The 23888-nt window shown below is 43.8% G+C and overlaps 1 protein-coding gene across 1 annotated transcript in view; it reads right to left on the bottom strand.

Annotated features, from left to right (window-relative positions):
• ADGRB1 (adhesion G protein-coupled receptor B1) overlaps window positions 1–23888 on the bottom strand; it is a gene marked incomplete at its 5' end in the record, with an annotated part of 265769 nt that overhangs the window by 12625 nt on the left and 229256 nt on the right. Inside the window, 4 exons of the mRNA XM_081323014.1 lie at window positions 7881–7935; window positions 12589–12684; window positions 14257–14428; window positions 19628–19726. Of these exons, the coding sequence (XP_081179140.1) occupies window positions 7881–7935; window positions 12589–12684; window positions 14257–14428; window positions 19628–19726 (422 nt within the window). The remainder of the gene's footprint in view (window positions 1–7880; window positions 7936–12588; window positions 12685–14256; window positions 14429–19627; window positions 19727–23888) is intronic.

Below are 23888 nucleotides of genomic sequence, written 5' to 3'. Positions count from 1 at the left end.
CGGTCGCGAAAGGGGATCGTGTCACCCCTGGGACACGGCAACCGTCGTAAATTTGTGTCGGGTTGCCAAGCGTCTGAATTTTAATCACGTGACCACGGGGATGCTGCGATGGTCATTAAGTGTGAAAAACGGTGCCAAGTCCCTACTTTTCAGTGTTGTTATAACTTCAGACAGTCACTAAAGAAAAGGTGGAGTGTCAAGGACGATCTGTATTTCCTAATTACTTCATTGTCACCCACCATCCCAAATACGAGTGAACACATTCACCCACGCCCACCCACAGCCTCCAAGAGTGGGACTGACATTAAATTTGACTTTCCACAATTTATTGTACCAGAACATGCACCTGCCACCCTAAATTGACTCCAAATGGATCTCAGATTCCATCAGTCATCCAGGTAAAGTTACAGATGCAAATAATTAAAAAAAAAAAAACACGCCCAAATGCCCACACCATAATTTACATATTCTCCTTGGAGACCCGTGCTTGAATCTGCCGTTTGATTCCTGATAGGGACACTGTATTTCTGCTGGTATCCACTTGATTCCATTTAATTTGATATACTACTACTACTACTACTACTACTACTACTACTACTACTACTACTACTACTACTACTAATAATAATAATAATAATAATAATAATAATAATAATAATAATAATAAGAAGAAGAAGAAGAAGAAGAAGAAGAAGAAGAAGAAGAAGAAGAAGAAGAACTGGAGATGATAACAAAATCCAAAGACCTACAAATGAAATAGAAAGACTGTGGCAAAGGCAAGCAAGGGTAGTACCAATAGCAATAGGTGCCTTGGGTGCAATCCCAAAACAACTGGAGCACCACTTGAACACCATCATGGGCATTGACAAATTCACCATTAGTCAATTGCAAAAGGCAGCCTTACTAGGAACTGCTTCCATCCTGCGACGAGATCTGTGATGCCATCAAAAAGCCACATCTGCCTATCCCAGTTCCTTGGGAAGGACTCAATAGGTAGACAAAAATGCCAAATCCAGCCTGAACATCTGGCTGACTGTGCGATGATCAGTAACAATAACAATAATTTTATTTTTCGTTTTTTAACTTTTCTGGGGGTTTTTAGTGTTGTATTTATATTGTTTTTAACTAGGGCAATCTGTTTAATCTTATTTTAATGTTTGTATTCGCTATTTTATTCTGCCCTGTGAACCGCCCTGAGTCCTCAGGGAGAAGGGCGGTATATAAATGTTATTAAATTAAATTAAATTAAATAATAATAATAGAGTTGGAAGGGACCTTGGAGGTCTTCTAGTCCAACCCGCTGCTCAGGCAGGAAACCCTATACCATTTCAGACAAATGGCTTTCCAGTCTCTTCTTAAAAACTTCCAGTGTTGGAGCATTCACAACTTTATTTTTGGACAAAGTAGCTGAGCAGCAGGTGGTGGGAAACCTCCCCCCCAGCCCTTAGATAAACCTGCTTAGATTGGAAACGATAACCCAATGGAATACACAACATTTTGCGTGTTGTCTGTCTGATGGGCCCGAACGCTGAAGTTGTGTGCAAACACGACAGTTCCTTCCTTTCACAGCATTCTGCAGGGCCCTGGGAGTGGATGTTATGAATTTGAAAGGGGGATTTACATGCATTTTCAAGCTTGTTTTTGAGAGGCAATTGATGGAAAGCACAAATGGTCTAGCACCTTATTGGTTCCCCCCCCCCCCTATTTATCTTGTCTTTTTTCCCATTGAAAATATGGAATGGAATAGAGTAGAGTAGAGTAGAATAGAATAGAATAGAATAGAATAGCACAGCACAGCACAGCACAGCACAGCACAGCACAGAACAGAACAGAACAGAACAGAACAGAACAGAACAGAACAGAACAGAACAGAACAGAACAGAATAGAATAGAATAGAATAGAATAGAATAGAATAGAATAGAATAGAATAGAATAGAATAGAAAATATGGAATGGAATGGAATATGGAATGGAATATAGAATAGAATAGAATAGAATAGAATAGAATAGAATAGAATAGAATGGAATGGAATGGAATGGAATGGAATGGAATGGAATGGAATAGAATAGAATAGAATAGAATAGAATAGAATAGAATAGAATAGAATAGAATAGAATAGAATAGAATAGAATAGAATAGAATAGAATAGAATAGAAAATATGGAATGGAATGGAATATGGAATGGAATATAGAATAGAATAGAATAGAATAGAATAGAATAGAATAGAATAGAATAGAATAGAATAGAATAGAATGGAATGGAATGGAATGGAATGGAATGGAATGGAATAGAATAGAATAGAATAGAATAGAATAGAATAGAATAGAATAGAATAGAATAGAATAGAATAGAATAGAATAGAATAGAATAGAATAGAATAGAATAGAATAGAATAGAATAGAATAGAAAATATGGAATGGAATAGAATATAGAATAGAATAGAATAGAATAGAATAGAATAGAATAGAATAGAATAGAATAGAATAGAATAGAATAGAATAGAATAGAGTTGGAAGGGTCCTTGTAGGTCATCTAGTCCAACCCCCTGCTCAGGCAGGAGAACCTATACCATCTCAGACAGGTGAATGTCTAGTCTCTTGTTAAAAATCTCCAGTGATGGAGTGCCTACGATTTCTGAAGGCAACCTCTGTTCCACTGGTTGATTGTCCTCACTGTCAGGAAGTTTCTCCTTAATTCTAGGTTGCTTCTCTCTTTATTTGGTTTCCAACCATTGTTTCTTGTCCTTCCCTCTGGTCCTTTGGAGAATAATGTGACCCCCCTCTTCTCCAGCCCCTCAAATACTGGAACATTGCTATCATGTCTGCCCTATTTCTTCCTTTTCTCCAGACTAGCCAAACCCAAGTCCTGCAGCCATTCTTCATATGTTTTAGTCTCCAGGCCTTTTGATCATCCTAGTTGCTCTTCTCTGAGTTTTTTCCAAACTCTCAACATCTTTTTTGTGATATGGTGACCAAAAGTGGCTGCAGTATATTGATATAAAACTAACGGCTGAATGCATTCAAAGACACAGTAAAATTCATCTTGGCTCCCTGCTCCTCGGAGCCCCAGAAATTCCCGAATATTTGAATTGCAGCACAATTTGAGTGCCAAATAGACAAAAGGGATTAAGAGAGGGGAGGTGGGCTAGAAACTCTTAAAGGGCATGCATGGATGAGAGAGATAAATGGAAAGGAGAGCAAATGCAAATCAATGGGCAAAGGAAAGCAATTTCAAGCCTCGCTTTTTAAATCTATGTCACGATTTGTATGCAAGAAATCGCACAGCCGTTTGCTCACAGGGAGGAACTCAAGATTGTGGGGGTTGTTGTGATTCAGGGTCAGCCTGTGGGTTCGGCAGTTGGGTCGGACGACTCAGAGGAGGAGGGGGGTGTTGAAGACCTTGCTGAGGGGGTTGAAGATCTTGCTGATGAGAGCCCTCAGCCAGGCCCCTCCCACTTGGTCACCACGGAGACCCAGCTGTGTGAGCCTGACAGTGTGGATGAAGATAACCCACAGCTGGCCCTGTTCAAGGACGCCCGACGCAGGAGGCAGTCAATCAGGAGTAAACAGAGGAAGGCAATGGGGCACCTCGGAAGGAGGCACAGAGAAGCCACGCCCTGAACTCTATATAAGGGGAATGTGTGGGAGGGCTGGTTTGCTGAAGGCAACCGCTTGGATAGTTCATGTTTCTTAAAGCTCCTGTTTCTTGGTTTGTCTTGTTCCGTTTGTTTTTGTGGTAATAAATTTGGCAGGCGTAATTCCAGCCTCTTGCTTTCTTGTAAAAGGGGTTGTCCCTGCCTTTTCTGCAGGGCCAGTAGCAGGCTGGTACAGAACAGGGTTTTTTTTACCACTTTCTGGACAAGTAAGATGATATCTGAAGGCAAACGAGGATTTGCCATCCCTCGTTGTGCGGACCACATTGGAGAGAGACCAATGAAAAATGAAAAATGAAGAGAGAAACAGGAGGGCTGGACCAAGTTGGCGGTGGTCTTTTTTTTTTTTTCTGGAAAGAACAGCGAAGAGGATTTTAAACAGCAATTGATTCCAAGCAGTCCGCAACTTACAACTTTTCATTTAGTGACCGTTCAAAGTTACCAAGGCACTGCAAAATGTGACTTGTGATCGGTTTGTCACACCACCATTGTAGCATCTCCATGGTCAAAATTCGGACACTTAGCAACTGACTCCTATTTATGACGGTGAGGAAGGCAGATCCACTTAACAGCCATGGCCCTAGCTTAACAACTGCTGTGATTCCTTTAACAACGGTGGTCAGAAAAGTCGCAAAATGGGGCAAAATTAACTGAACTGAATGTTTCACTTAGCAACAGAAATGTTGGGCTTGGTTATGGCCGTAAACTGAGGACCACTTAGGACATCTCAGGTGGCACTGCTTTTTTTTTTTTTTGTATTCGGAAATACAGGAGAAGGGAGCCTTTAAAGTAAGAGTGAGTGTTTTGCTTCTCCAAGAAGCTTCTTCAGGCCTGAACTGAAGAAGCTTCTTGGAGGAGAAGCAAAATGTTTCCAAAAAATAATAATAATAATACCCAAGAAACTCTAGTTGCCTTTTGGAAAAGCACTATGAGGACAACCATGACCTGGATGATTGAGAACCTCCATAGTGATGGTGGTCCTTATTGACTAGGGCAGGGATAGGCAACCTCGGCTCTTTTATGACTCGTCAACCTCAACTCCCAGAGTTCCTGAGCCAGCCAGGCATGTCCACAAGTCATAAAAGAGCCAAGGTTGCCGACCCCTGGACTAGGGGAATGGAAAAGGTCCTTACCTCCTCGTCATTGGGTTGTTGAATTAAACCCAATCATAAGTGAACCATGAGTTGAGCTGTACTCTATGCTGCACCACAACATCAAGCTTAAAACACATTTGGCCAATGGAGGTCCTGGTTGGACAGGCAGGACAAACGCAGGCATGATTTTAACAAGAGAGAAAAATTCTAGGTATGGTAGCAAAGGGAAGAATTTCTTATATTATTTTTTTTCCCTGATAATACTTACAGGTGTCTAAATTTCATTTCAGTTGTAAAACATATCCGGAAGGGGGTACCCAATGTGTTCCATAACACAAACCACAACAGAGCAGTTACCGAGTCTGTCATTTCTACTCCTATAACTGTCTGCTTTGTCCAATGGATAGTCAAGAGTGCAGAAAGAAAAATTTCAACCAGCCTGCCTTCCCTTGAGGACCTGTTTATTGCACAGGTCAGAAGGAGGGCTGAGAAGACCCCCTCACATCCTGGATGTAAACCTTTTCAACTGGTCCTGTCAAGATGGCGTTATGGGGGTCTCAAATGCCAAGGAAGCTAGACACTGGGACATTTTTTTTCCTTCATGCCCTCGTTCTGCTGAAGATCTAGTTCTCTTAGTCCTGCCTAAAGTCTCCATATACATTAACCCACTTTGTTGTTGTTGTTAGTTGCGAAGTCATGTCCGACCCCTCGTGACCCCATGGACAACGTTTCGCCAGGCCTTCCTGTCCTCTACCATCTTCTGGAGTCCATTTAAGCTCACGCCTACTGCTTCAGTGACTCCATCCAGCCACCTCATTCTCTGTCGTCCCCTTCTTCTCTTGCCCTCAACCTTTCCCAGCATTAGGCTCTTCTCCAGTGAGTCCTTCCTTCTCATTAGGTGGCCAAAGTATTTGAGTCTCCGCTTCAGGATCTGGCCTTCTAAAGAGCAGTCAGGGTTGATCTCCTCTAGGACTGACCTGTTTGATCACCTTGCAGTCCAAGGGACTCGCAGGAGTCTTCTCCAGCACCATAGCTCAAAGGCCTCAATTCTTTGGCACTTGGCCTTTCTTATGGTCGAACTTTCACTGCCATACATTGCAATTAACCCACTTAGCGTGTTATTACTGTGGTATTGTTTCTCCTTATTATTATCTTCTGTACTTCTCCTCGTATTGGTATTATTGTGACAACGATTAGCATTATTCTGTTGTGTCTACACTAAGAGCTTCTGTGCTAAAGGCAAATTCCTTGTGGTGTCTCGTCACACTTAGCCAAGTAAAGCATTCCATTCCATTCAGTCCACTTCCTTACAACTGCTCATAGAGTCAGGTATTAATGGAAAAAGTCATATTCAGACATCAAGATGGTTGACTCTACTTGGTCTAAACCAAGCTCCTGTCAAGCTTTGTGCCTCTTTGGTAAAGCTGTTCAAGGGAAAGCCCAGTAAAATTCATGGTGGGCTTTAGCTGTCTCAGAGACCGGCTTTCTGCAACCTTGGGTGCTTACGCATTCCAAGATGGAAAGATCTGAATGATGTCATTGTTAAGTTGGGAGAGCTCCAACAGAATAGCAGAGTTGGAAGGGATAGAATAGAATAGAGCTGGGAGGGACCTTGGAGGCCTTCTAGTCCAACCCCCTGATCAAGCAGGAGACCCTTATCCCATTTCAGACAAATGGTTGTCCAACCTCTTCTTAAAAACTTCCAGCGTTGGAGCATTTACAACTTCTGGAGGCAGGTTGTTCCACTGATTAATTGTTCTAACTGTTAGGAAGTTTCTCCTTAGCTCTAGGTTGCTTCTCTCTTTGGCTAGTTTCCATCCGTTGTTTTTTGTCCTGCCTTCTGGTGCTTTGGAAAATAGGTTGACCCCCACCCCCCTCTTCTTTGTGGTAGCCCCTGAGAAAATAAAAGACTGCTATCGTGTCACCCCTAATCCTTCTTTTCGTTAGACTAAACATACCCAATTCCTGCCACAGTTCTTCATAGCTCCAGTCATCTCTTTAGAGGAAAAACCTAATTGAAATTTGATTGCCTTAATAAAACTAAGGAAGGTCAGACCTGCTTGGAATTTTAGTGGGAGAAACCTCCAGGATCTGACTGGTTACTTAAAAGAAAATATCAAGGAGAAGGAAGTAGAAAAACACTCCCTCAAGAAAAGTGGATGATTGATTACATGTCATCATGCAAGGTGAGCTGGACTCAACTTCGGAAGACCTTCCTAATCTTGGTGGAAGGACAAAAACAGAATAACAAGAGTTGGAAGGGACCTTGGAGGTCTTCTAGTCCAACCCCCCCACTCAAGCAGGAGAACCTATACCATTTCAGACAAAGGGTTGTCCAGTCTCTTCTTCAAAACCTCCAGCGTTAGACCATTCACAACTTCTTAAGGTAAAGGTAAAGGTTCCCCCGCACATGCGTGCTAGTCGTTTCCAACTCTAGGGGCCGGTGCTCATCTCCGTTTCAAAGCCCAAGAGCCAGCGTTTGTCCGAGGACGTCTCCGTGGTCATGTGGCCGGCATGACTAGACGCCAAAGGCGCACAGAATGCTGTTACCTTCCCACGGTAGTGGTCCCTATTTTTCTACTTGCATTTTTACGTGCTTTCGAACTGCTAGGTTGGCAGAAGCTGGGACGCGTAACAGGCGCTCACTCTGCTATGCGGCACTCGGGATTCGACCCGCCAAACTGCCGACCTTCTGATCGACAAGCTCAGCGTCTTAACCCACTGAGCCACCACGTCCCTTATTAATTGATCTTACTGCCAGGAAAGTTCTCCTTAGTTCTAGGTTGGTTAGCTTCCCTCCATTGCTTCTCATCCTGCCTTTCAGGCGCTTTGGAGAATAGCTTGACCGCCTCTTCTTTGGGGCAGCCCCTGAGATACTGGAAGGCTGCTATCATGCCCCCCCCCCCCGGTGCTTCTTTTCACTCGATTAGAAAAGACAGGAAGAGAAGCTTCAGGAAAAAGAAGAACCTCAAACACCTCCAGGAAGTTGGATCAATAAGGGGCAGGTCAGGTATACAGATTCAAAAAGCAATGCAACTTCACACAACCAGGAAGCGAGGGAGCAGGGTGAATTAAAACAAACAATCAAAGAAATTTCAATCCCCAAAAGCAGGTTCATGGTTGATGTCTCACCTGTGATGTGCTCACCTGATCTACAAGCCATGTCCACGTCTTTCTCGAAATCCGTCTGGAAGACAGAGAAAGCAAAGGGAAGACGCGCTCAGCAATGGGGAAGGGAGAAAGAAGATCGAAAAAGGACAAGGCATGGACATTTCCAGCTTTTCCACCCAACCGAAACCCACAAGGGCAGCTCCTCCCGGTCATCCAAGGAAAGCGGTTTGGAGGTGAGAGGTCAAATATAGGCAGCTATGTGTAGTAAGGGAGACTATTCGTAGCTTAGGTGTTCGAAGGGAGGGGTCCTGCCTGAGCTGGGTGGTTTTCTGGCAGGAAGTTTCAATGCCCAACTCGGTAACATCGTCAACGCTAGACCAGCAACATCTTGCACTGACGAGGTTACCTAGCTGGGTCATGAAATGTCTGCAAAAAACAACCAACCTCAAAGAGCACCAAGGACCCTACAATCCTCTTCCTCCTCCTCCTCCTCCCCCTCCCCCCTCCTTTTCCTCCCCCTCCCCCTCTCTGCTCCACAAAACCCTTCTAGCACGGATGATGTTACCTAGTTGGGTAATGAAACGTCCGCAAGAAAACAAGCAAGCTCAGAGAGCACTAAGTACCCTATATTTCTCCTCCTCCTGCTCCTCCTCCTCCTCCTCCTCTCCACAAACCCCACTGCCTTCTAGCACTGGTGATGTTACCTAATATGGGTAATAAAATGTCTGCAAGAAAACAACCCAGCTCAGAGAGCATCAAGCACCCCATAGTTCTCCTCCTCCTCCTCCTCCTCCTCCTCCTCCTCCTCCTCCTCCTCCTCTCCATGAACCCCACTCCTTTTTAGCACTGATGATGTTACCTTGTTGGGTAATGAAACATCTCCAAGCAATAAACCAAACTCAGAGAGTACTAAGAACCCCACAGTTCCCCTCCTCCTCCTCCTCCTCCTCCTCCTCCTCCTCCTCCTCTCCACAAACCCCACTCCCTTCTAGTACTGATGTTGTTACCTAGTTTGGGTAATAAAACATCTGCAAGAAAACAACCAAACTTACAGAGCACCAAGGACCTTTCCAGATACCTATGCTAAAATATCTCCATGCTGGGTCTGGTTTCTTTTCTGGCTGGCTGGTGAAATCAGTTCCCCAAATACTTATGGGGCAGGTGTGCGAGAGCGGAAGAAACAGCTGGCAGTTGAGATGGAAACTCTCGTGGGGGCTGGATGGAGATGCAGCAATTATTAGGGGATCCACCTTAGTGTCTTCATTGCACAGGATGTAATGAAGCAGGCACGGGTCATCAGCATATGCAGTGGCATCTCATGATTGGTATTTTAATGCATATCTAATTTATGCAGGACTCTCTCCTGAATGCCAATGAGGTGGCATTGGCAAGAACATAGGGGTAACTTACTCATTTTATAGTATTTTTATTTTACTTTATTGTATTGTATTGTATTGTATTTTAATTAATTTATTTTATTTTATTTTACTTTATTTTACTTTACTTTATTTTACTTTATTTATTCTGTTTTATTTTATTTTATTTTACTTTACTTTACTTTACTTTACTTTTTACTTTACTTTACTTTACTTTACTTTTTTATTTATCAAATGTTTTGGCCTCCCATCATACCGCAAGGTCACTCTGGGCAGCTTATAATATTAAAAAAAAAACACCATATAAATGGAACACAGGAAGCTTCTCATCCCAGAAGCTTCTTCGGCTCTGACCGGAATGTGGGGGAATGGGAGGATTTATACTCTTTGTAGAAAAGCTGATCATTTGCCTTCTTTCAGAGAGTTGTTGAGGCCACCTGGAGGTTTATCTGTCTCCTGAGCGGTGCAAATTTAATTTAATTTAATTTAATAATTTGATTTCTATACCGCCCTTCTCCCGAAGGACTCAGGGCGGTGAACAGGGCAATACACAATAAAAATCGAATACAAAAATTAAAAAACCATTAAACATCATGCCCATAAAATCAATACATATTAAAATTTAAAACTAATTTTAAAAACCCAACCCCATCCCGTCAGACCAGGCCAGCTTGTTCAAAAAAGAATGTTTTGAGATCGCGTCGGAAGGAGCGAAGGTCGGGGGCCATCCGGAGCTCAACCGGTAAGCGGTTCCAGAGGTCTGGCGCGCCCACAGAGAACGCCCTCCCCCTGGGGGTCAAATGAGTGTGGAGCCGTCTTGGAACTGCGGAAAGGACTGTGTTGTAGACTGGAGATAGATGATGTCCTATCCCCCCCTCCCCCTTTGAGGGAGGGCTTTTCAATTTTGACATAGATGGCCTCTTTGACCCCTCTTTCAAACCAGCGGTCCTCTCTGTCCAAAATGTGGACTTTGGTAAACCTCCAAGTGGCCTCAACGGCTCTCTGAAAGATTGCAAATGACCAGCTGTCTGCAAGGAGTATAAATCCTTCCATCCCCCCACCATCCAGTCAGAGCTGAAGAAGCTTCTGGGATGAGAAGCAAAAATGTCTTCAAAGAAAAACGAAGAGGTCCAGTTGCCCCTAGGAAAAAAAAAAAAACATCTTTGGGACTTGCCATGAAGGGCATTAGAGCACATTGGTTCTCTTCTTTTCATCTTACTAAAACAAAGTTGAGGGTAGAAGCTTAAGACTTGTCCTTGGAGAAAGGGCTTCCTACCCTGTTGGTTCTCCTGGAAGATGGGGAGAAGGGATCTCACGCGGTAAACACTCTTCTCAATCAGGGTTTAAATGCTATGAAAAGCTGTGCCTTACAAAAGCAGGCAAGGCAGAAGAGGAGAGGAGCAGAGCTACCGTCTAACTGGGCTTGTCCAATATTTTCAGTCAATGCAGGTGGGGCCAATGGGCTCAACGTTACAGGAGATCCAAGCGAATTTGAATTCCACTTGTGGGAAGCGTCCAGAGAAATAAATATTTTGGGAAATATTAAAAAGGCAGAATATATTTCCCCAAAGGAATAATGGAGAAGATCTTTTTTAAAAAGACAGACACTTCTCTCCCCCACCCCACCCCCACCAGCCAGACAACTCAGCAGAAACCAGCTTTTAGAAATGCAGGTGTAATAATCCATTCAGGAAGGTTGGAGCCTTCCAGCTAGAAGCTGAAGAGATTAGGAAGACAAAGACCCCTAAAATCTACATACCCCACCCAAACTCTATGAGAGGACATAATAGGACTAACCCACAGATGCCAAAGGGGCACACCCAGACTCAGGTCAGAATATATGACACAGGAAATACAAAGCCTTAAACAGGAACAGGAAACAACCTCAAGAGCTCCAGAGGGTATAAAAACCCACTCCCTACATGTGCTCTCTCTCTCTTTTCTTCCAGAGCCATCTTCCTGTCTGGCTCTCCTCCTCAATAAACTACAACCTTCTTTCTAAAGCAGTCTCCATGTTGTTTATTCCCAGCTTGGACTGGACCCTGATGACAATTTTTCATTGAACACGCTGATGTAGTCTCTTTCTTCAAGCAAGTGCCTTCCAGATACATCTGACCATAACTCCCAACACCCTGAAAAATTAACATGGTCAGTGACCGGGTGCTATCTAACAGTTCTGGAGAACATGGCTTGAAGAAAGCACTTGAGGAACTTCGGCCCTAATCAAAAGGTGTGAAAAGCTTTCATTCATCCTATTTTTTAGGAAATTGGGGTGAACTGGGACATACATTATGCAATGAACATTATAGATATCCAGGAAATCTGCAACCTCCAGATGCAATAATATCTGAGTAGCAATTCAGATGATTCTTTAAAAAAGATTAAATACATTTATGACAATAAAAGGTGTCTTGTTTTGAGAATCTCCTGAAAATGGGTACTTGCCAGGATGCGACAGCATAATCCTGGCCTAGCATGAACTTGTAGCCTGATGAAGCATCTTATGTTCTAATAGTCTTGATGTGCTTTAAGTCTTTTGATGGGTCTGTGTAATGGCAATAAAACCTAATCAAATACATTAGATGATGATCATCAACCAGGACAAGCTAAAAGGATGGGTTGCTTCCCAATAGAAGAATATGGATCAACAGGAACTTTGGAAGTCTTCTAGTTCAACACTTTGTTTGAGCGGAAGACCTCATACCATTTCAAACAAATGGGTGTCCAATCTCTTCTTAAAAACCTCCAGGGATGGAGCACCCACAACCTCTGGAGGCAAGTCTTTCCACTGATTAATTGTTCTCATTGTCAGGAAATTGAATATCTCCTTGATAAATTTCCATCCATTTCTTCTTGCCTTGCCCACAGGAGCTTTGGCAAATAGGTGGTCTCCTCTTCTTTGTGGAAGCTCCCCAAATATTGGAAGACTGTTATCATGATGGGTATGGGGATGATGGTGATGATGATGGTGGTGGTGATGGTGGTGGTGATGGTGATGATGGTAATGATGATGGTGATGATGGTGGTGGTGATGGTGATGGTGATGATGATGGTGGTGGTGATAATAATGTTGGTTGTGGTGGTGATGATGATGATGATAATGATGGTGATGATGATGGTGATGGTGATGATTATGATGACGATGGTATCCATTCAGTTGTGTCCAACTCTTGGTGATTCTATGGGTCAGATCTCTCCATCCCTGGTCCTTCTCTTTGTTAGACTAAATATGCCCGGTTTCCACAACTGTTCTTCATATATTTTAACCTCCAAACATTCCCAGCCTGTATGCGCCACCAGAGCCATAAAAGCTACATCTGTCCTCTCCTTCAAAGCATTTTTTCCCCACTTACCATAAGCTGGGCATGTCCGTTCTGGAACGATCCTCCAGAATCTCCGTTGGCTTCTTCCTGACGATCCACCACTCGGCATTTAACAGCATCTTGCACCTAGGGGGAAAAAAAAGTTGTTGCATTAGGCGGAATCAATTTCAAGTCTTGAGCTGCATGAAATATGGGATAGGTTGCTAATGAGCTTCGGCTTTCGGGCAATTGCACAGCCATTAAAAGTAGCCATTAACGAAACTGTAAGGAAAAGTTCATAATCGCTGCTGAGATTAGTTAAGGAGTAGGACTGTCGGCTGAAATGGAATGGAGCTTCCCCCATTGCTGAAAGGCTGCTCTGACGCATACAGCACATTGGGTCTTTTTTCTTCTTTTTCTTGATCATCATCGTCATCATGAACATCAACGCTACAAGTAACTAACGATTCTTTTTTTTTAAAAAAAAGATAAATGAAATAGTTTTATTTATTATTAGATTTTAAAAAGATGTCTGAAGGCCATCAACCTGGAATTTTCCAAGAATGGTTTACAATAGACTGAATTACACAAGAAGGGTGTGTTTATATGTATGCATCTGTGAAATTTATAACTATATTTTACTGTATATCTACTGTATCTCTCTTATCTATCTATCTATCTATCTATCTATCTATCTATCTATCTATCTATCTATCTTTTTTCTTTCTACAGCATCTATATCTTTCTATCTTTCTATCATCTATCTATCAACTATGTTTCTATCTATATCTATCATCTATCTCTATCTATCTATCATCTTTCTTTGTACAGTATCTATATCTTTCTATCTTTCTATCCATCATCTATCTATACTTATTATGTTTCTCTATCTATCTATCTATCTATCTATCTATCTATCTATCTATCTATCTACCTATCTATCTATCTCTACCTACTTACCTATCTATCTACCTACCTACTATCTATCTTTCCAACTCTCTTTCTTTCTTTCTTTCTTTCTTCCTTTCTTTCTTTCTTTCTTTCTTTCTTTCTTTCTTTCTTTCTTTCTTTCTTTTCTTCTTTCTTTCTTTCTTTCTTTCTTTCTTTCTTTCTTTCTTTCTTTCTTTTCTTTCTTTCTTTCTTTCTTTCTTCTTCTTTCTTTCTTTCTTTCTTTCTCTCTTCTCTCTTTCCTTTCTTTCTTTCTATCATCTATTTACTTGTCATCTATGTTTCTATCTATATATATCACCTATCTTTATCTATCTATCTATCTATCTATCTATCTACTATCTATCTATCTATCTATCTATCTATCCATGCAACATATCTGAATGTGCTAAATTAGGGGGAAAAGAATAACCTGGAGCTGATCATTGAATTTAGTGCAACCAGTCTGCCATTAGTGATGTATGTTCCAGTAAATTTCAAATATATGTGGATTCAAAGTTGCCAAGGTCGAGAAACTCTGGTTTAAATGATCCACTCCTGTCCACATCATTTAATTTAGGGTTGCCCACCTCCCCCAAATGTTGTGTGTGTCCCTCGGCCACCAAAATGGGGGCCATCTCAACAGAACTGAAGGATGGAAGGGGAGGAGACTCTTATTAGAGGGCCACATTCTCCCCCATCCTGCCACTTCCTCCTGTTTCCACAAGTAGGAGGACACGTCCTTCTAAAGGTCAGAAGATGTTCTCCCATCATCCACGCTCCAATGCCCACCTCTCTTCTAAGGATGCAGTGAACCATCACAATGACGAAGCCCTCCAAGGAGTCAAACACTGCGAAGAGGATCTGGAAGAGAGCCGAACGGCGGTCGGTGATGGCCAGCACTGCCGACATCCAGGTGAGGGCCAGCAGAGGCAGGACTACACAGGAGCTCCAGAGGGATGCCCTGGGAGGAGAGAGAGAGAGGGGGGGGGGAAAAGGAGAAAGAAAGGTCTCTGGGCTTCTGGACCAGCCCACTCCTAATGCTGCCTCCACTCGCTTGAGGGAGTCCCACCAGAGTCTCAAGGAGGAGTAAGAATGTGAGAAACCAGCAGAATGGCTTCAGATGCTTCCAAGCTACAACCAAAGAGAATTACAAGACAGAGAAGGGGACCTGTCCATTAGGCCTAGTCAAATGCCCTCTATCCTTACGCTCAGGGCCACTTTCGTGTATCTTAAAATGAAGAAAAAGCACAAGAGAAATGCTGGGATTGTTTCTGGCGGCTTCGGAGGAATGGATAGATAGATAGATAGATAGATAGAGAGAGAGAGAGAGAGAGAGAGAGAGAGAGAGAGAGAGAGAGAGAGAGAGAGAGAGAGAGAAGGAGAGAAAGAGAGAGACAGACAGGCAGACAGATGGAATCCTACTTGTATCTTTCTCCATCGTTCTCCACTGGAAGCTGTGTTTTTGCTCAGGGCCATCTCTATGTGAGTGTGTGTGTGTATGTATGTGTTTGTGTGTGGGGGGGGGTCAGGAATGTTAGTAAGGCAGGCACAACTGCACAAGTGAAACCACATGTGGGACAAACGTTAAAAAAGAGAGAGAGAGAGGTAGGACATCAATCCTGCCATCTTGGTGGAGCTTCACTTCACCACTGCTATGAATCTGGCTCTTCCTGTCTTCTTCACTGAAGCCTGATCTGGGTTAAATTAAACATTTGTTAAGAGTGAAGGTCACCTTCGGATGCTAGCTTGCAGGAGAATGTTAAGTCCAGCAACCTCAGAAGCTAAGAGCTGTTTAGCAATTCTAAGAAGCAGACAGGGAGAAAGCCAAAATCACCAGTTTGATGTTTGCACCCAAATGTGAGTGGTCCGCAAGGTTTATTTGGTTTTGCTGAAATAATGTTGCCTATCCAGAAAGCCCCAAAAGATGGAATACAGAATAACAGAGTTGGAAGGGATCTAGGAGGTCTTCTTGTCCAACCCTCTGCTCAGGCAGGACAAATCGTTGTCCAATCTCTTCTTTAAAACTTCCAGAGTTGGAGCACCCACAACCTCTGGAAGCAATCAGTTCCACTGATGAATTGTTCTGTCAGGAAATTTCTCCTTAGTTCTTAGACCCAAAGGCGCTTTTTTCACAAGGCAAGTGGACTTTCTTGTTTTTTCTTGGAAAACATTTTGCTTCTCATCCAAGAAGCTTCTTCAGCTCTGACTGGACGGTGGGGAAGGGTGTTGTGATTCAGGGTCAGCCTGTGGATTCGGCAGTTGGGTCGGACGATTCAGAGGAGGAGGAGGGGGGTGTTGGAGAGGTTGCTGAGGGTGTTGGAGAGCTTGCTGATAAGAGCCCTCAGCCAGGCCCCTCCCATCTGGTTACGACGCAGACCCAGCTGTGTGAGCCTGACAGCGTGGATGAAGATGACCCACAGCTGGCCCTGTTCAAGGACACCCGGCGCAGGAGGCAGTCAATCAGGAGTAAACAGAGGAAGGCAATGGGGCACCTCAGAAGGAGGCAGAGAGAAGCCACGCCCTGAACTGTTTAAAAGGGGAATGTGTGGGAGGGCTGGTTTGCTGAAGGCAACCGTTTGAATAGCTCCTGTTTCATGGTTCGTGTCTTGTTTTGCTCTGTTTGCTTTTGTGTCCATAAATTTGGCAGGCTTAGTTCCAGCCTCTTGCCTTCTTGTAAAGGGGTTGTCCCTGCCTTATCTGCAGGGCCGGTAGTAGGCTGGTACAGAACAAAGGGAAGGATTTATATTCCTCGCAGACAGCTGGTCATTTGCCTTCTTTTAGAGAGTTGCTGAAGCCACTCGAGGTTTACCTGTGTCCTCAGCATCACCTGAACGGTGCAAATGGGTGTGAAGCCTCCTTGGAACCGCTGAAAGGATTGTGTTGTAGACTGGAGATAGATGAAGCCATATCCCTCAAATTCTGTTCAGTTTTGACACAGATGGCCTCTTTGACCCCTCTTTCAAACCCGCGGTCCTCTCTGTCCAGAATGTGGACTTTGATCAACCTCCAAGTGGCCTCAATGATCCTCTAAAAGGATGCAAACGACCAGCTGTCTGTAAGGAAAATAAATCCTTCCATTCCTCCACCATCCGGTCAGAGCTGAAGAAGCTTCTTGGATGAGAAGCGAAACTTCCTTCAGAGAAAAGCAAGAAAGTCCATTTGCCTTTTGAAAAATGACTGAGAATCTCCACAGATCCTTAATTCTAGGTTGGTTCTCTCCCTGATTATTTGTAGATTTTATTTGGGTATTAGTATAATCATGGAAGGGACCTTGGAGGTCTTCTAGTCCAATCCCCTGCCCAAGGCAGGAGTCCTTACTGGACAAATGGTTCTTCAGCCATTTCTTCAAAACCTCCAGTGACAGAGCACTAAATGCTAAAGGCAGTAATGGGATAGATGATAGATAGATAGATAGATAGATAGATAGATAGATAGATAGATAGATAGATAGATAGATAGATAGACAGACAGACAGACAGACATTCAGACAGACAGACAGACGGACGGACGGACGGACGGACGGACGGACGGACGGACGGACAGACAGACAGACAGACAGACAGACAGACAGACAGACAGACAGACAGACAGATAGATAGATAGATAGATAGATAGATATAGATACAGTGGTGGGATTCAGCTGGTTCGCATCAGTTTGACAGAACCGGTAGTTAATTTTTTGTTGCCCAGACCCAGAATGGACTTCTGGATGCGGGATCTGCACAGAGAACCAGTTGTTCAGATATTTGAATGCCACCACTAGATAGATAGATAGATAGATAGATAGATAGATAGATAGATAGATAGATAGATAGATAGATAGATAGATAGATAGATAGATAGATATAGATACAGTGGTGGGATTCAGCTGGTTCGCACCACTTCGGCAGAATCGGTAGCTAATTTTTTGTTGCCCAGGCCCAGAATGGACTTCCAGAAATGGCATGCAGACAGAGAACCGGTGGTTCACCTATTTGAATCCCACCCCTGGCTAAAGGTGTAATGGTGATGTCTCCTTAGATAAGGACAGATCAGAATTAAATTTGCCTACAGCAATCGTTTAAGAAACTTTGGCCAGTTTAGGACCTGTGGATTTGAGTTCCCAGAATTTCCCAACCAGCTTGTTGGGAGCTGGAATTAATCAAGTATGTGAAGTTCTACCTTGACGGGGCTAGATATGAAGATATAGAGAAAGAGAGAAAGGGAAGAGGACGTAGGAGGTGAGGTGAGACAGAAGGAAGGAGAGGAGCGAAAAGAGATTTAGTTACAGAGATGTAATCAAGGGCAGAATAAAGAAGGTTTTGAGAAGGCTTTTAGAAGTTGATGCGGAAAGAGGAGTGGGAACCGGTTTAAAAGTAGAAAGAGCAGAGGAAAAAATATCATCTATGTACATTTAGTAGATAACTTCTAAGAAGAAGGACCAAGTCTATGGAGGACAGGACAACCAGGAAGTGAAGACTTGAGCAAAACAAAACAAAAAACAAAACAAAACCATCCCAAATTGAGAAAGGGGCAGAGCTTTGACATTTTGGGACCACACCTTGTAGGCACCGCCGGTTTGGAGGAAGAATCAAGCAAAACACAGATCCGTGAGTCATCAGATGGCATGGCGGAGGAAAGCAAGGAGATGCTCCAGGCATGAAATGGAGGGAAATGGAGATAAAGGAGGGGAAAGAGCAGAGCTAACCCCAAGGTTTTGGGGTCTTCCTGGGGGTGGGGGGAAGGGGCCATGGGGGATTTTCTGGAGGGGGCAGAGAGCCGATGGGGGGGGGCAAGGCAGATTTCTGTGAAGATGGGAGTCACCTGGAATATGGCCATTTGGAGCTGCAAAATCCTTAATTTTTTTATGCACATCTCTGTGTGTGTCTGTCTGTCTGTCTCTCTCTCTCTCTGTGTGTGTGTGTGTGTGTGTGTGTGTGTGTGTGTGAATGGTCACTAAAATAAAATGGCCGTAACTGGAGGATTAGTTGTAACCCCTCTACCTAGCTTAGCAGAATGTGGCAGACACAAGAGAAAACTAATTTGTTTGCAATCGGGAATCTCCTTGGGACTCAGCGTTCACATTACATTTCTTGTCAATGGACACAGCTTGTGTACTGTATGTGTGTGTGTGTGGAGGGGCGGTTGGACTAGATGACCTCAGAAGGTCCCTTCCCACTCTGTTCTTCTAATTCTAGACAAGCCAGCAGCCAAGCTGGAATGCTCAATACAGTAAGTTCTCGACTCACAGCCATTCGCTGTGGAAGGAAGGAAGGAAGGAAGGAAGGAAGGAAGGAAGGAAGGAAGGAAGGAAGGAAGGAAGGAAGGAAGGAAATGTAAAGAGAAAGAAGTGAGAAGGAGGAAGGAAGGAAGGAAGGAAGGAAGGAAGGAAGGAAGGAAGGAAGGAAGGAAGGAAGGAAATGTAAAGAGAAAGAAGTGAGAAGGAGGAAGGAAGGAAGGAAGGAAGGAAGGAAGGAAGGAAGGAAGGAAGGAAGGAAGGAAGGAAGGAAATGTAAAGAGAAAGAAGTGAGAAGGAGGAAGGAAGGAAGGAAGGAAGGAGGGAAGGAAAGAAAGAAAGAAAGAAAGAAAGAAAGAAAGAAAGAAAGAAGAAAGAAAGAAAGAAAGAAAGAAGGAAGGAAGGAAGGAAGGAAGGAAGGAAGGAAGGAAGGAAGGAAGGAAGGAAATGTAAAGAGAAAGTAGTGAGAAGGAGGAAGGAAGGAAGGAAGGAAGGAAGGAAGGAAGGAAGGAAGGAAGGAAGGAAGGAAAGAAAGAAAGAAAGAAAGAAGGAAGGAAGGAAGGAAGGAAGGAAGGAAGGAAGGAAGGAAGGAAGGAAGGAAATGTAAAGAGAAAGAAGTGAGAAGGAGGAAGGAAGGAAGGAAGGAATTGTAAAGAGAAAGAAGTGAAGGAGGAAGGAAGGAAGGAAGGAAGGAAGGAAGGAAGGAAAGAAAGAAAGAAAGAAAGAAAGAAAGAAAGAAAGAAAGAAAGAAAGAAAGAAAGAAAGGAAGGAAGGAAGGAAGGAAGGAAGGAAGGAAGGAAGGAAGGAAGGAAGGAAGGAAGGAAGGAAGGAAGGAAGGAAGGAAATCAGAGGTGGAAAGCAGCATGGAAGAGAAGACCTCTAACTCCACTCAATCAATAATCCTCATCAGAGAAAAGAAAGGAAGTTGAAATTAGAGGAACTAACATGGCGTTACTGGTGGCTGTGGCCGAAACATCTGGAGAAGACACCACTCCACACTTGGAACATTTGAGCGTGATGCCATAAAGGGGCACGACCATCTGACTGCAATTGAAATTAAAAGACTGAAACGAAACAAAACACTTCGCTCGTGAGCACAAACAGAACGGGGGGGGGGGGAGGAAGGGGAAGGAGGGAGGAAGGAGCTAGGGAGACAGAGGGAGGGAAGGAGGGAAGGAGGGAGGAAAGAAATGAGAAGAGAGAAAGAAATGTGGAGGGAGAAAAGAAGGAGGGGAGGGAGGGAGGGAGGGAGGGAGGGAGGGAGGGAGGGAGGGAGGAAAAGGTGGGGAGGGAGAAAATGTGTGAGAGGAAAGGAGGAAGGAAGGAAAGGAAGGAAAAGAGAAAGGACTGAGAAGGAGGAAGGAAGGAAGGAAGGAAGGAAGGAAGGAAGGAAGGAAGGAAGGAAGGAAGGAAGGAAGGAAGGGAGGGAGGGAGGGAGGGAGGAAGGAAGGAAGGAAATGTAAAGAGAAAGAAGTGAGAAGGATGAAGGAAGGAAGGAAGGAAGGAAGGAAGGAAGGAAGGAAGGAAGGAAAGAAAGAAAGAAAGAAAGAAAGAAAGAAAGAAAGAAAGAAAGAAAGAAAGAAGGGAGGGAGGGAGGGAGGGAGGGAGGGAGGAGCTAGGGGAAGGGGAAGAGGAGGAGGAGGAGGAGGAGAAGGTCAGGAAGGATATTCAACAAAAAGAGCAGAAGAAGGAACTTGAACAAAAGGACCACCCCAGCCCAAACACCCTCCCCCCCAAGCTTGAAAGAAAGAGAGAGGGAAAGAAAGAGAGCGGGAAAGAAAGACAGAAACAAAAGAACGGGACGGGGAAGCGTTAACACCCGCATCCTTAACATACCAGGTGCAGGAAACCATCATCCACAGCCCCCTTCCCCTCCCAGCATCCCAAGAGGTCACGGGCTGTGTCAAAGCACCTGGACCGGACCGGGCTGGAAAGCGTATGGACCGGCTACAGCTGACCCACCAAATTGGGACCGATTCGGCCGTTGCCCCCAAATGGCTCCGGCCAGGCTTGTCGAGGAGACACGAAGAGACCTGGAAGGTCCACCGAGGTCCTCCTGGCCCATCGCTCCATCACCAACATCTCTGGTTGGGGAGATTGGCTTATTTAAATCACCCCCCACGTGGCTAGTCCATATGGATCCAAGATCTTAAGGGCAGTCCTTGACTCACGACCCCCTTTCGTCGCTAAGCGAAACGTTGCTGAGGTCAGCTCTGCTCCACTTTACCACCTTCCTTGCCACGGTTGCAGGCGTCCCTCCACTTCCCAGAGTTCATTTAGTGACCGTCCAGCAAAAAAAAGAGTGACTTGTGGCCGTTTTTCACACTTAACGACCGTTTCAGCATTCCCCCAAGGTCAGGGGATCAGAGTTCAAACGCCTGGCAATGGACTCATAGTTATGACGGTTAGAGTGTCTCCGGGGTCGCCTGATCCCTCTTTTGCGACCGTCTGACAAGCAGAGTCCACGGGGGAAGTCGGGTTCGCTTAACGACCATGTGACTAACTTAACGGCCGCAGCAATTCACTTAACGACTGTGGCAAGAAAGGTCGTAAAATGGGCCAAAGCCCGCTGAACAAAAATCTCACTGAGCCACAGAAATTGTGGTCGTAAGTATTAGGCGAATTACTGGGGTTGTTAAGTAAGACACCCTGTCGTTAAGCGAATCTGGCTTCCCCCACTGACATCGCTTGTCAGAAGGTCGCAAAAGGGGATCACGTGACCCCCCCCCCAGGGACACTGCGACAGTCATAAATGCGAGTTGGGTTGCCAAGTGTCTGAGTTTTGATCACTGTGATCACCCCAGGGATGCTGCCACGGTCGTAAGTGTGAAAAATGGTCGTAAATCACTGCTTTCACTGCCCTGGTCACTTTGAACGGTCACTAAACAAGCGTTGTAAGTTGATGGACTACAGGTACCCCAGTAGGACCAACATTAGCATCTGTCCAGAATTTAGTTTGCTAATGAAATTTGTTTGTGTGTGTGTGTGTGAAATTTCAGTTGGATCTAAAAAGAAGACAAATTTTGTCCCCAAAATTCTGCCTCAAAGGAAGATGACAAGAAATGAGCTGCGACACTCCGGATGTGGCAAACTCACATCTCGGTAGGCCTCGGCTTACGACAGTTCACTTAGGGACCGTTTGAAATGACGACGGCATGGGAAAAAGTGATGTATGACCGTTTGACACCCTTACGACCATTGCCGCGGTCCCCCCCCCATGGTCACATGATCAGAATTCACATGCCTGGCCATTGATTTGTATTTACGACGGAGGCAGCGTCCTGGGGCATGTGTGTGTGTGTGTGTGTGTGTGTGTGTGTGTGTGTGTGTGTGTGTGTGTGATGCGATCCCCTTTTTGCAACCTTCTGACAAGCAAAGCCAGATTTCCTTCACAATGATCCAACTCATTTAACAACAGCAGCCATTCAAACGAAACTTTGATTCGTGGTTCTGCTGATTAGATGGATTTATTGTTACAGAAATGGCTAGTTTTACACTATTGTGGAAAAGTTAAAAAAAAAGTCGAGGTTTGATGTTAACGCTTCATTCTTGGTGGAGACTTGGTGGAGCCTTGGTGGAGCAGTGGGCTAATGCGTCCTTAAGTAACACCAGCTGCCTGCAATTAGTGCAGGTTCGAGTCCCACCAGGCTCAAGGTTGACTCAGCCTTCCATCCTTCCGAGGTAGGTAAAATGAGGACCCAGATTGTTGGGGGCAATAAGCTGACTTTGTAATAATGCCGCTTGGGGGGTGTGTGAAAGCCCTAATAAGCAGGCATATACATAGAATGAAGGCTACTGCTAAGCTTGTAAGCCGCCCTGAGTCTTTGGAGAAGGGTGGGATATAAATGGGATTAAAATAAAAATAAATAAATAAATTCTACTGAAATAGAGGAAGGGTTTCCATACGTTCTCCTGCCTGAGCAGAGGGTTGGACTAGAAGACCTCCAGGGTCCCTTCCATTATTGTTATTGTTATTGCTGCTGCTGTTATTATTATATAACAACAACAATAGCAATAACAATAATAATAGAGTTGGAAGGGACCTTGAAGGTCTTCTAGTCCAACCCCCTGCTCAGACTGGAAACCCATTCTCTATTTCAGTAGAATGAAGTGTTAACATAAAACCTCGACTTTTTTTTTGCTTTTCTATTATTATTATTATTATTATTATTATTATTATTATTATTATTATTATTATTATTATTATTATTATTATTATTATTATTAAACATGAACCTCAGTCAATTGAAAATTCACATTCAAAATCAAATTCAAATTATTATTATTATTATTATTATTATTATTATTATTATTATTATTATTATTATTATTATTATTATTATTATTATTATTATTATTATTATGTCAGAAGTCAATATCTTTTTTTTTCTCTTTTTCCCTTCTCCCCCTCACTTTCTTTTCCCTTTTACCTCCCACTGTATCCTGCACTTTACTTTTGCATTTTTCCATTTTATTCTATAATCTAATAAAATGTTTAAAAAAATTGAGAAAGCAAAAACGAAAAAACAAACAAACACAACTTCCGAGATTCACTTAACAACGGTTGGCAGGAAAGGTCGTAAAGCGGGGCAAACTCCAAACTTAACAAACGCTCCACTTGGCAAACAAAATGTTGGGTTCAACTGTGGTCATAAGAAGAGGAACAACCCGCACATCGTGTTTCGGGACATGCCTAGTTTACACCTCTGGGCGGCTTGCCTCCGAAATTTCCCAATTCACCAATTCCGTGACCAGCGATGACACAGCTCTTAACCCCCTGCCCCCCCCCATCGGACACCGCCATGTTCTCCATGGGTTACGCGCCCACAAGTTCATTTGCACATTGAAAAGCACAACTTTGGAACAGGTTCACAAGCGAGCCAAGAAATGAACGCAAAGGGAAGCCATTAAAAAAACAAAACAACCAACTCCCTCCCTTTTCTCCTAAGATTCTGCATTTCCAGCATCTCTTCAGCACAGTCGATAACCAGCTAAAGCAGGATTTAATTTAAAGTTTTTGGCCAAGTTTTAATATCACAGCAATGCCCATAAAATGACGGCAGAGCTAGGCGCCTTTGGAAACAATGGGATGAGCCCCAGTTTTGAATCTGCACATTCAAATCTGCCTTGGTTCCTGTTGTGATTCAGGGTCAGCCTGTGGGTTCGGCATTTGGGTCGGATGACTCAGAGGAGGAGGGGGGTGATG

The sequence above is a fragment of the Vipera berus genome, assembly GCF_964194415.1.
Source record: "Vipera berus genome assembly, chromosome: 3".
NCBI classification, from domain to species: domain Eukaryota; kingdom Metazoa; phylum Chordata; class Lepidosauria; order Squamata; family Viperidae; genus Vipera; species Vipera berus.
This window is presented reverse-complemented; position numbering and strand designations above follow the sequence as displayed.